The sequence below is a fragment of the Podarcis vaucheri genome (assembly GCF_965113315.1).
Source record: "Podarcis vaucheri genome assembly, chromosome: 8".
Lineage (NCBI taxonomy): Eukaryota > Metazoa > Chordata > Lepidosauria > Squamata > Lacertidae > Podarcis > Podarcis vaucheri.
In genome coordinates, this window is record NC_138766.1 from 63,929,754 (window position 1) to 63,943,282 (window position 13,529).

The 13,529-nt window shown below is 43.8% G+C and overlaps 1 protein-coding gene across 1 annotated transcript in view; it reads left to right on the plus strand.

The window, feature by feature from the left end:
• The window catches only part of PKIA (cAMP-dependent protein kinase inhibitor alpha), a 39,756-nt gene extending 37,439 nt beyond the window's left edge, over positions 1-2,317 (plus strand). Inside the window, exon 4 of the mRNA XM_082234088.1 lies at positions 272-2,317. Within this exon, the coding sequence (XP_082090214.1) occupies positions 272-351 (80 nt within the window). The 3' untranslated portion in view covers positions 352-2,317. The remainder of the gene's footprint in view (positions 1-271) is intronic.
• Positions 2,318-13,529: the final 11,212 nt, after the last annotated feature.

Below are 13,529 nucleotides of genomic sequence, written 5' to 3' on the forward strand. Positions count from 1 at the left end.
AAGAAAGGAGATTCCAGCTAAACATCAGGAAGAACTTTGACAGCAAGAGCTGTTCAACAGTGGAGTGGACTCCCTCAGGAGGTTGCGGACTTCCCTTCCTCGGAGGTTTTTAAGCAGAGGTTGGGTGGCCATCTGTCATGGATGCTTTAGCTGAGATTCCCCCTAGTCCAGGGGGTTGGACTAGATTACCCTTGGAGGATCCCGTCCAACTCTATGATTATGTGATCTGGATGCTATTTCACCACTGCTTAACTTTTTTTTTTCCTTACAGAAGGGGAAGGAGATGCACAGAGAAATCCCACTGAGCAAACTGGGGAAGCCCAGGGGGAAACAGCAAAGCAAGAAAGTTGACATCCTACTTTGACCGACAGCTGCAACTGTGGGATGTTTTCAAATTGCAAAAGCCTATTGGGAAAAAGGTATTTTGTGAGCAAGCTGATTGAACAAAAAATGAAAATGGATGCGCCTCGTTACTGGGAGCTGAACGGTCCAATGCTGAAAGGGGCAAAGCAGGCTGTAGCAGCAGACAGAACTTTCTCTACCTCTGTTAGCAATGGTTGAGACTTCGTTGCTCATCTCGAGACTCTCTCAACATGGATCTCACCACAAATGACCACTTGATGAAATGCTCGTAGGAAGTAGAGCAAACTACATCGTGTAGCAAACGGCCCTCAACTCACCAGAGGCTTGAATTGCATTGTATGACAATGGCTCCAGTGATCTTCAGAGGTTGTCTGACCTTCAGAGGGTGTTCACCTATTAAAATCACCTGTCAAGGAAGCACCGTTGGTTGGTTTTTTTAAGAACTCTGCTTCTGTGTTTTCAGCTCTATTACTTACAATGTTTTATATTGTACAGTTGAGATGCGCCACACTGCCCCTTCTCAAAATGCTTATGAAGGCAACTTCTGTGACTGTGATTTTTTTCTACCACTTGTTTTAAAAGGGCTAGGGTTTTATTTTCGCATAGTGTGGTGGGTGTGCACATGATAAGATTATCAAATCAGCTGCTAATCTGATGAAACTGCATTCTTTCATTTATAAGAACATACAGTGTAATTAACGTATAGTCTGGTGTGTCTTGTTGTTTTCTCAGTACAGTTCGGTCACTTTGCTTGTAGATGGTTGGAAATCCAAGATTCATACAGAATCTTTTATTTAATCTCATCCCTTAGGGAACTGGCCTTTTCCACTAAAAAGCCAAAAAACCCAAAACACAAACATGATGTTAGTGCTGAGGTTTTAAGAGCAAACTTATCAGTACACCTTTTTTTTTGAAGGAGAAATAATATGTTGGGAGCTGATGAAACAGAAGCCCCAGAAAGTTGCTGAATACTTGTGTCCTGAAATGAAGCATAAATTTATCGTAGTGTTTAGAACTGGGGTCACCTTGTCTCTCAGCAGCTGAGATTGGAGTTAAACATGAATATTCCTGTGGCAATCAAGTGGAGCAGCAATCACAAGTCCCCCTTCCCATCCCAATTTGTTTTCTTTATTTTTATTTTTAAGTGTTGTCCTGTTTTCTTCTTGTTTTCAGATGTTATGCACTTTTTAAAATGTTTATAAACTTTACTACAGGACTAGTGTAATTTTGCTTTCTAGTAAATTTGAACGTTGGTTAATGAAACAACCTTTACTGTTGTGGCCACGGCTGTTTCTACAATATATACATATTGTGGTTAGTTGTCACTTAGAAGTTTTTTTGTGTGTGAGATGTGTAAACTCTCTAATCAGTATTGAGTTCAGTAATTAGTGTTGAATAAATAACAAACCCAGCAGTATGTTTATGGCTCGTTAGCACAGTTTGCTCCTGCTACACCTCTAGTTTATTTAGAAGGTCCTTTCCTTGATGCTTAACTAGCTATCAGACTCCTATTTTAATTGAAGAACAGTCCACTTATGGTTGAGGTTTGACTTTAAACATGCACAACCTAATTAGAAATGTGGTTTCCATTTTGGTGACCTGCTTCTCTTATGTTTCATTTCATCTTTACCGTCACATATGCATACATTTTTAAATAAGAACACTAATTATATTAGACAGAGATCAATAAAAGTGACAAGTCTGATACACGAGTTTGGTTTCTAGGAAAGCTTCCATGGTGCATATTTGACATGCATGTGTAAGGTAGGCGGAAGAAAGATCTTAGTCCGCTGGCCAGTTTTTTTGAAAAACATTTCAGTGCCTGCTGGTTGCTTAGTTTTTTTGCCAGGAATGCTTGACTGGGCACTTATTATATTTTTTAAGGAAATGTGCATTGTTGGGATCACTCAAGACAGATTAATTTATGTCAACTATTAAAGAGAACTTGAGTCTATAGAGTATGTGTGTATATTAAATTTATAAGCAAATCACAGAGATTCTAAGGTGTGGGAGCTGTGGACAATAGTGACATGGGAGATACGGGAGGAAGAAACAACACATTCAGGCTGAGAGGTTTCTGCCCAGTAGACCTCATGTTTCCCAAAAGGGGGCAGGGGAGAAGAAGCAGTGGACAACTTTAGAAAATCCAAGAGGTAGAACTGGTTTGACAGGAAGGGAAACAACTCAGATTGGTATACAATGTTGAGTATCTTTGAGCAACAGATTAAAGGAGTATGGAATCCCAATAACATGAGTTACACATGGGTGAGAGGTTAAAGTTTCTCAGACTAGTCTGGCTATACAGACATGGGATGCAAGTATAGGTCTCAGGCATCATTCTTAGTTCCTTCTTCTCTGTCATCTGTTAAGTCTCTCTCTTTCTAGTTCTCTCTGCAGTTTTCAAAATTCTGCAATCAGAAGACACACACACACAGAGAGAGAGAGAGAGCAGCTCCTACGGGCAACATTTTGAGCAGCAGGAAGTTCTACAGCATGTTGTTGGACTGCGACTTCCATCAGCCCCAGTCAGCACGGCCAATAGGGATAATACCAGTTGCAGTCCAACAACCGTCAGAGGGCCACAGGTGTGCCATCCCTGGTTTATCGGTTGCGTTGAGTTGATTGCTCTGCCAACCTCATTTGATTTGCTCCAGAAGCATTTCCACAATTGTTTTTAAAGCAAAAAAAAAAAAAAAAAGGTGGGCAAAAGTGAGCAAGTAGAGCCTGATATAAAGGGATTTGCTCAATAGAGGCATGTGGATGACTTCTCTAGAGATGCAGAAAGTTGAACCAGCTGATATGGTAACTATTTGCTCTGAATATAGCATAGGTGGCAAAATTGCAACTCACCATGTACCGGAGAATATAGGAAGTTTGAGTGGAGACACACTAAGTAGTCTTACACAATTTTAGCATATTGTATGGATGAACTCTCACTGGAGAACATAAGTAGAGCCTGCTGGATCAGGCCAATAGCCCATCTATTCCAGAATCCTGTTCTCATATTGGCCAACTAGATGCCCATTAGAAACCTGCAAGCTGAAGCATTCTGCGCACCTACAATTCCCAGCTACTGTTTTTCAGAGGCATACTATGTCTGACGGTGGAGGTAGAACGTGGTCATGGAACTGAACCATTGCTTGGACCCCAGGTTCTTGCAAACTTGATACTATTTCTACCCACCCCCATTCCCTGTTAGTTTTCAGCTGTGAAGTTTAATGAATAGGCAAGTGGAAACAAAAGCAGATGGAGAAATAGAAAATGTTTCAATATATTTTCCTTTTCTATTTCATAGATGCTAATTGATCCAACTGTCTCACTTGCAAATACTGTTCCAGGAAAACACAACAACAGTTGCACACAAAAAAACAGACTTTCTAAACAGGCCATTTAGTGTTATGAATAGTCCTTGTTCAGAGGAGCTTCAGCTTGGCCTTTGGAGAAATACACTAAGCCCCGTAGTTGGAATAAGGTAGATTTACCATATACAGTGGTACCTCGGGTTACATACGCTTCAGGTTACATATGCTTCAGGTTACATACTCCGCTAACCCAGAAATAGTACCTCGGGTTAAGAACTTTGCTTCAGGATGAGAACAGAAATCGTGCGGTGGCAGCGGGAGGCCCCATTAGGTAAAGTGGTGCTTCAGGTTAAGAACAGTTTCAGGTTAAGAATGGACCTCCAGAACGAATTAAGTACGTAACCAGAGGTACCACTGTAATCTGATGGACCTATACTCATAAGTAGCTCCAACTATTGCCATTGGGATTTACTTATACAATAGAAATAAATATGTCACTTCTCAGGAAGGTTGTAAAGTAAGTACAGTGGTGCCCCGCAAAACGAATGCCTCGCAAGACGGAAAACTCGCTAGACGAAAGAGTTTTCCGTTTTGGAGGTGCTTCGCAAAACGAATCTCCTATGGGCTTGCTTCGCAAGACAAAAATGTCTTGCGAGTTCCTGCGGGGTTTTTTTCCTTTCCCCCCCTTTTTCTAAGCCGCTAAGCCGCTTATCAGCTGATCCGATAAGCTGATAAGCCTCTAAAAGCCGCTATAGCGCTAATAGCACTAATCCTCTAATCTGTTAATGGGCTTGCTTCGCAAGACGAAAAAACCGCTAGACAAATAGAATGACAGAACGGATTCTTTTCGTCCTGCGAGGCACCACTGTATAATACACACCATTTCATGGGAGCAAGTTATATTTATTTAAGGTGTTTATATTCAGCTACTGTAACCAGAGAGCTCTTAGGCTATTTGCATTCAGAAACAAACAAACAGACAAAAACAATGCCCAAAATATGCAAGGGTGGTGTGGATGTGGTTTTCTCTCCACTAGAGATTTATCCAACCCTCTGCAGCCTTCCTGGCTGCTTGTGCTGCTTAATCTAGAAAAAATCCACTGGGAGAAGTTACTTCATGATGTCTTACTCTGGGTTTTGACTGGAGCACAGGCACCTGGGAAGGCTGCTGAGTGCAGACCACTGTTGAGATTATTTGTTACAATAGAAGAAAGGACACAAATTTCCTTGGGCCACCTCAGAAGTTCAGTAAGCGCATTGAACGTCTCCCACTCCGCCTTGAGAATCTCAGATTTCTCCCCCCCCCCGCCCTTTGATTTTTTTAAAAAAACTTACTGTTTTCAATATATAGTACACAGCAGCCACATTCAAATAAGCATGTGAGTAACAATAAGAAAACAACGCAACACAATGTCAGGTTGCTCACTATGTACACATATCAGCATTCAGAAAAGGAGGGGCAATACAGAAAGATCTTGGCACAGAAGTCAGTGCTACAAGACAAAGATGAGACCAACTGTTAGTGCAAAGAGTGTCTTGGTGTCTCCGTAGCCACAGGCCTTCCACTGATCCGGTTCAGACAGGCTTTGTTCCAGCCTGATGCTGTCAGTATTTTTTTTCTCTCCTGATTGAGGTATATTCCAAACATGGTTGTACCAGCTTTCTGGAGGATAGTCACATGACTTACTCCAGCTATAGTCGTGTGTAGCTACTAAGAGCTGAGTCATCAAATCTTGGAACCCTGGAAGGCAGCGAGAAGAGCTAGCAAAGGTGATTTAGGATCTTGCTGGGCAGCGATTCCCGGTAAGATAAAAAGAAAAAAAGCCAAATTCAGCACCATAGGGACAGGGCCACCACATATGCATTCAAGAACCCCATTTGCCTCATGCCCTGCCCTCCATCAACTGGGAGACAGATTACTATTAATACATCTTAGGACAACAAGAATTAAGATGTCAGCAGTACATAACTTTTACCCTTTGATAATTTTCTAATGTGGTTTCTTTTCTCATTCATTGATGGAGAATGGTAAAAATAAGAATAAAGGAGACGTTTGTGGCTCAGCTTTAGCAGAGGTGCTCCAGAGAACGTGCTGTTATGGGTTGGCTTTGAAAGGCAATGTGTAGAGGCAACTCCCCTGGAGACTGTTTATTCGTGTCAAGGCCCATTTCCTCGTTTCATCATGAAGCCCCATGTCGACAACAGAAGGCGCTGCCTACCACAATCCACAAAAGCTTCTCCAGGGTGGTTACCGAGTCCTCAGAGGCCTTCTGAGCTTAATGAGCATTGCATTATTATTAACATGTTGGTTTTGTGAAGGCCCTCCCTTCCTGAACAAAGCTTTTCTTCATAGAATAAACACTGCAGTATACACACTGGTTGCTCTTTACACGCCTCATTTGTCGTTCTGTCCAACCGCAGCTATGGGCCACACAACATATGGCATTAATTGCATGTAAGACCTTAAAAGAAAAGAAACTACCCACTGCAGGGAAGGGGGCAGGCGAACAGGAGTTTCTCTGCATTGGCTAATAAGGTGGGGGGGTTGGGGCTGGGGCTGTAGTGGGGCAGGGAATATAGTTAACCTCTTGTGCTTCCTCCTGCTTGTCCTACTCCTAGGGCAGCAATCTCAATTTTTTGAAATGTGCCTGTTAATTTTTTGAAATGTGCCTGCTCACATCAGTTAAGTTCCAATCTATTCAGGCTATATCTGAGCTTTTCCCCACCTGATACCCTCCAGTTGTTTGGGGCTACAATTCACATCATCCATGGCCATTGGTCAAGCTGACTAGGGCTGGTGGTCTTTGGGAATCCAAAACAGCTGTAGATCACCAAGAAAGGAGAGAGCCGCTTAACTTGTTCCAATCTAGAGCTCTCCATGAGCTTCGGTATTTAAAGATATACTGTGATCGCTAAGAGGAAGGCACTCGACTTTCTGAAAGGGTCCTTCCATAATACATAAAGCTGTACGAGTAATGAAAATATACCCTCCATTAACAAAACTTTACATTTCGCTTGATTGACTCGAAACAATTTGTATCACATCCTTCATTGCAGTGCTATAGCGACTTTTACTTTCATGATGAATAATAGAATCACAGAATTGTTAAGGGGCCTTGAGGGTCATCCAATCCAACCCCTTGTAATGCAGTAATCTCAGTGAGAGAATCCCAGGCATATTACTTTCACTTTCATTTAGTGCAATACCAAAGGTTTTCAACAATCCAAGCATACTGCATAAACAGATCAGCATGCCCTGAGTAGAACACTATATTTCACTAATCCCAACCGGTAATATATGTGAAGAAAAGTTGAAAGGGTTGGATATGTTTATCATAGAGAAAATAAAATTAACACATGATGTAACAGCCACCTTCAAATATTTGATAAGTTGCCACATGGATGATAGTGCAAATCATCTGTTTTCTATGATTCTGCTGCTACAGACGGCAGTACAAGAAAAAATCAGCCACAGAACCAGAGTAGGCAAACAAAAAATAAGACAAAAACCTTTGGGGTACAAATATGCATATTTCCTTCCTTTAAAAGGTTTGCAGAGTGATGTGCAATTGTGGCAAACTAAACATAAGATAGAAAAAAAATGAGAAGAGAAAAGAAAATTGACAGATTTCTCCATCCCTAGATAATCAGGCTCTGTGATACCTGAATACAGAAACTAGGGTTGGGCCAAAAATCCCCAGAAAAAATATACCATGAATTTTCTCCCTTCTCTCACCAAACTGTTGGAGAAATTCAGTGTACAAACCACGAATGAAGAATAGTCAGTGAAATGTCCTCTCTCCAATGAGGTGGAGAATTGCAGCTGCAATTGCATGCCCACTTTTCATTTTCTTTGATAATATTGCAATAATGTTAAAGGAAATGATATTGACCCGTATTCTAACAACATAGTTTTATTAATTCAGTATTAAATTAGGCAAAACTTTCTCATAAGAACACTATTGGAAAATTCTGCTGGAGGCCATTCAACAAAATCCTCTCCCCACCTCAAATTTTGCTGTCTATAAATAGGGTGTAGAATTTTGGGAAGCCATTTTTGCTCACATGATGTCAGTAAAGAAGATGCAGACAATTAGAAGCTTATTTCTCATCCGTAGTCCTCATTTAGGTAAGCCTAACAAAGCAGCACACACATGCCCCCTAGTGGTTACTATTCCTTTAAAAAATAATTTTTATTGTTTGAAATCCGCTAACAAGCAATGAAAACTTGCTTTTCACCAGCATGGATTCATCTGGCTGTGTATGATATTTTCTTGCAAATTTATAAAACGGTTCATGTCAATATTTGACAGAACACAAATGGCAAGTGCTTAGTTCTTTTTACCATCCAGAAAGAACACTTGGTGTGGTCTAGTAATGACTATTTCTTCTCAGGAGTGTGGGTTTTTTAGATGATACAGCTGAGTACTTCTAGTTTTCAGTTTTCCTTGCTGTTGATTGCTAGAAAATTAGAATAAATTGAATCTGAAATTAGGATGAGTTATCTCTTTGTATGACCTCACTAACTCTTAAGGCTACCATTCTAAACTGGGAGTAAACCCTATAAAATTCAATAGGATTTACCTTTGAGTAGGCATGGTTAGGACTGCTCTGTAACCACAACAGGCCACCCTTATGCATACTCTCCCATGATATATATTATTGCACACATTATTTTGCTGGATAAATGCAAATTTCAAAAGATTGATGTTTTTCAGTTTGTGCACTGTTTCAGTAAAGTGCAATTTACATCAACTCACATAAAAATTCAACTAAACATAATTTCTCCTCCATCATTGGAGAAAACAAAGATAAGATTTCCAATTTTGATACTCAAAATGAAGAGCTAGTACTAGAAGACTATAATATCATGCTGCCATACATCCAGACATGTATAGCAGCCTATATCAGAAGTTTTTCATGAAAAATCGAGATTTGTGAGATTTTGCCAAAAAAGGCTCAGCAACTTTGAAATCACCAACCAATGCTTAGGCCTCTGATCTTTCTAGCCTCCCATGCATTGCAATTTGTCACCTCTTACAGCACCCTTTATGCTCTTAAAATGTTGCTTGTCTGCTTACTCATTTAGTTAGTGAAAGCCATGCTTCCCACAAACTGGTGTTGTTTCTCCTTCCTACGGGTACAAATTTAACTTCACCTCTCCATCTCTCACCACCTCACCTCATATATCTTGTCAGACTGATGTCAACCAACCCAATGTGGTCTGTCATCTCAGGAAACCACTCTTAAGATATCATCTGAATGGCTTACGTCCTTACAATATTACAACTGACTTTGCCTGCTTACCTACTCAAATAAATGAGTAACTGACATATCCTAAGAGGAATTTTTGCTGCAAAAGGCTAAAGATCTTGAGCATCTGTGTTTTTATTTGTGCCGTGCTGAAAATGTCTCCTGCATTTCCCCCCAACATTTTCTGTCAGTTAAAGGGGGGGGATGCATTTGAAAATATCAAAATTGAGACAAAAATTAGTGAAATTCTCTAATTTAGAGCATCTCCACCCCTATCATTCTGCCCAGACACTGAGGTCCAGCGCCGAGGGCCTTCTGGCAGTTCCCTCACTGCGAGAAGCCAAGTTACAGGGAACCAGGCAGAGGGCCTTCTCAGTAGTGGCACCGGCCCTGTGGAATGCCCTCCCATCAGATGTCAAGCGTTTAGGGCAGTGTTTCCCAACCTTTTTTGGGCAAAGGCACACTTGTTTCATGAAAAAAATCTCGAGGCACACCACCATTACAGCCCCATGACGTCAGCGCGCAGCGTCACGCCGGGAGGGACATGAATTGCTAGCAAATTACATAATCACCTCCTTGAGGGCTGGCTCATCTTCTCCGAAGGCAGAACCCCATTAATTAACAGCACAGACTCACACCATAGCCAAGACGAGGGGGGAAAACCTCAGTCATGCACAGTCATGCACATGTGGGGGCTAAATGAGGACGAAGGCCGGCAGGGTTCAAATCACCCCACCTGGCCAGGACAATCCCTGGGTGCTCCCTTGGGCCACTCGCCTGACCCACCTCGCAGGGCTGTTGTTGCGAGGATAACACGGGGAGAACCGCACACGCCCCCGGGAGCTCCTTGGAGGAGAAAGCGGGCGATGAATGCAATGCACGAAATATATGAGAGGCGACCAGGTTTTGCAGGTGAGGGGCCCCCGCCAGCCTCCGCTTCCAACACCCGGCGCAATGACGCCGAAGTTTCCCCCCGGGCTCGGCTCGGGGAGCAGCGCTGCTCCCCCCGGCTCCCCTTCACCCTCCAGGCTCTCTCTGCCGCCCACTGGGGACCCCCCTCACCTGCCAAGTCCGGAGCGCCGGTGGAAGTTGCATGCATGCATGCAGGGCGCCGCGTTGCCATTGCATTGCACTGCACTCCATGCAACGCCTGCATGCATGCATTGCCTTGCACGCCCGCCAAGGGGTCTCCCCGCGGTCCGATGCATCCCCTCCGGCACGGATGCAGCATTGCAAAAATAAAGCCCCCCCCCCCGACGCAGCCCTACCTGGGGGGCAGCCTCCGCCGCTCCGCCTCCACGGGGATCCCCGGGCTCCATCCTGCCGCCCGATCTCCGCGGGGGCACAGGCAGGCTGCGCGGGGTCTGCGCGGAAGAGCCCCTGCCCGCCCGGCCGCCGCCGTGCTTATTCCATGGCCGGGAGAAGAGCACTTCAAACAAAACGCCCGGCCCGCCAGGCCATGCTGGGAAACGTAGTTTGCGCACCCCGCGCGGGCGCGGAGCCCAAGGGCGAGGGGACTACGGATCCCGGCAGCCCCCGCGCCGGGGACGGAGGGGGAGAGGCCGGGTGCATGGATGGAGGGACGGGTGGGCGAGCGAGTGAGTGAGTGGCAGCCGCCAAGCCTTGGCCGAGAGCCAGGAAGGGCCTCCCCGGAGGAGAGCGGGAGGGAGGGAGGGAACCCCAGGGGTCATCTAGTGACGGCGCCCCAATCGAAAATTTGACTTTAAAAAAAAAATCTTTCGAATTTTTTAATTTTTCCCGCGGCACACCAGGCAACATCTCGCGGCACACTAGTGTGCCACGGAACAGTGGTTGGGAAACACTGGTTTAGGGACGCTTATAGTGTTTAACAGACCACTGTATTTTAATACTTTGTTGGAAGCCGCCCAGCGTGGCTGGGGAAACCCAACCAGATGGACGGGGTATAAATAAATTATTATTATTATTATTATTATTATTATTATTATTACACTGGTACCTCGGGTTAAGTACTTAATTCGTTCCGGAGGTCCGTTCTTAACCTGAAACTGTTCTTAACCTGAAGCACCACTTTAGCTAATCGGACCTCCTGCTGCCGCCGCTCCACTGGAGCAAAGTTTCTGTTCTTATCCTGAAACAAAGTTCTTAACCTGAAGCACTATTTCTGGGTTAGTGGAGTCTGTAACCTGAAGCGTATGTAACCTGAAGCATATGTAACCCAAGGTACCACTGTATTATGGTAGTGGGCAGCAGTGGCGTAGCGTGGGGGGTGCAGGGGGGGCCGGCCGCACCGGGCGCAACATCTGGGGGTTAGGGTTGGGGGCGCAAATCCACGGGTTAGGGGTGCAAATTACTTGCCTTGCCAACGGGTGCTGACAACCCACGCTACGCCACTGGTGGGCAGGGTTTTATTGTGCTTACCTTACCTTTTTTTGCACATAAGTTGTATATAAATCATTATTATTATCATTATCATTATCATTATCATACCTTCAAGGTGGTCCAGGGGAGTTTGTGAGTATCCTTTCTTTCACTGTGCAATCCAGTTTTCCACAGATTGCCATTTACTCCAATTCAGCAGTAAAGAGTGGGAAAGCTTCATGGAACAAAAAAAACTTGCTCCGACATGACGCTTTGAAGTGTGGGCCTGTGCCTAGAAATGAGGCACAAAGGGAAGTCTGGATGAGCCCCATGTCAACAGTGGTCGGCACTCTGCAGTATTCCCAGGTGCCGACACTTCAATCAAAACTCAGGGTAAGACATCATAAAGTAACTCTGACCATGTGCCAGGAAGCTGCAGAGTGCTGCAGAAACGTTTACTGAAAAGAAAACCACACATACCACCCTAACAAACCTTGGATACCTTGCAATAAAAAGTTAAACTTGAAACTCCACATCAGTGGAGATTCTAGAGTGCCTTGAGAAGGGGGCAGACAAATGGAAGCTTCTTTTCTAAAGGAAGAAAACACTCAAGGAAGTGGAGGTCACTTTTTGGCACAGTTGAAAGATACCCCTGCCAAGAGACTTGAGTTTGAGGGCGAACTGACATCTTGATCTACTTTTCACCCATATGCTAAATCTGTATCTAATCCAGGCTGCAGAGAAAGGCTAGGTAAGAGCACTGCAATCCAGTTTTCTGCGAGAAGAGTTTTTTGAGTGCAGAAAAGCTTTCTGTCCTGATGGTGTGTTTCTCACACATTCTCTACATTCTGAACTGGTAAATCTGAGAAACAGGTTTGCCATCCTCATCTCTGAGAACTAAGCCTCTGTCTCCTGCAACGTTATTTCTGTGTGAGTTTTGCATTCCAGTAAGGTTCTCTGGGGAACCATAGAAAGCACTCACAGCCTACCATATTTGTTCTGCTTGCTGAGTCGCTATAAAATATTTAGCTAACTTTCTGCAGGGCATCCTTCTCATCTCCAAAAATAATTTGGTGGAGATTGCAGGCCACAAAGCTAGGCACATTCTCAAACTATTGGCTTTGTAGTCCTGCCGACTGATTGCTTTGTTTTCCCTTTGGGAACTAGTACGATTAGAAATACTGCAATAGCTTCCTATCTATTTGGCTGAAAGTGCATCTACAGTAATACCAATAATTTATGAAACATGACTATGCTTCCCAGAAACCCACTGTTGTGTAAAGAACTTGGGGTTGGAGGGTTGGATTCAAACAGTTCCATGGTAGGTGAGGGAGAAAGAATGTCAGGCCCCCAAAATAGTGTGCACTGGGAGGCTGTTGGTTCAGGAGGTATTAAAGTAGAATTCCTGGGTGCCAAGATCCAAGTTTGGGGCAAGTACTCTTTGATTAAAGAACCTGAGCAGAGATTTAAAATCACAAAATATGCAGCAAAGTTAAGTGTGGAAATATAGGCTGTTAGAGCTTTAAAATACACCCTTCTAAGTTCCTTCCAAAGTTCCCCACTTTGCCTAGCATAGTACAAGACAACACATTTGGCAAGTTAAAAATGTATTACTTACAAATTCTCCAAAGGTCAAATTCATGTGCATTCAGAAAATGTCGCACAAGCAGCAAAACTTTGGCTTAGTTACAGTGGTGAAAGTTCCTAAAATATTGGTATAGGAACTCAAGAGAGGCTTGTTAGAGCCATGAGTGGAAACAAAGGCTTGATTAATGCATGTTGGCTATATGAGGCTGGTTATCCCACAGATGCAACTTCTTATAACAGAACAGAGAACAATAGCTAGGCTTTATTTAATAGGAAGAGGAAAAGAGAGAAGAAGGAAGAGGAAGCGAATGGGCATTTCCCCCTATACAAATTGCCAGTGCTGGGCACAGTGGCATAGCGTGGGGGATGCAGGGGGGGGCGGCCGCACCGGGCGCAACATCTGGGGGTTAGGGGGCGCAAATCCACGGGTTAGGGGGCGCAAATTACTTGCCTTGCCCCGGGTGCTGACAACCCACGCTACGCCACTGGCTGGGCAACCAATATGAATTAGGAACACAGCAGAGGCAAAGAGTTAAAGCCTGCTTTGCTAGGGTTGCAGTCTGGATTAGGCCCCCAATGCTGGCAATTTGTTTTTTTAAAACCCATAGGGCACAGATATGGAACTAATGTATTATTTCATTTATTTCTCTTCTGGTTTTACATTTCCAGTTTAAGTCAACACAT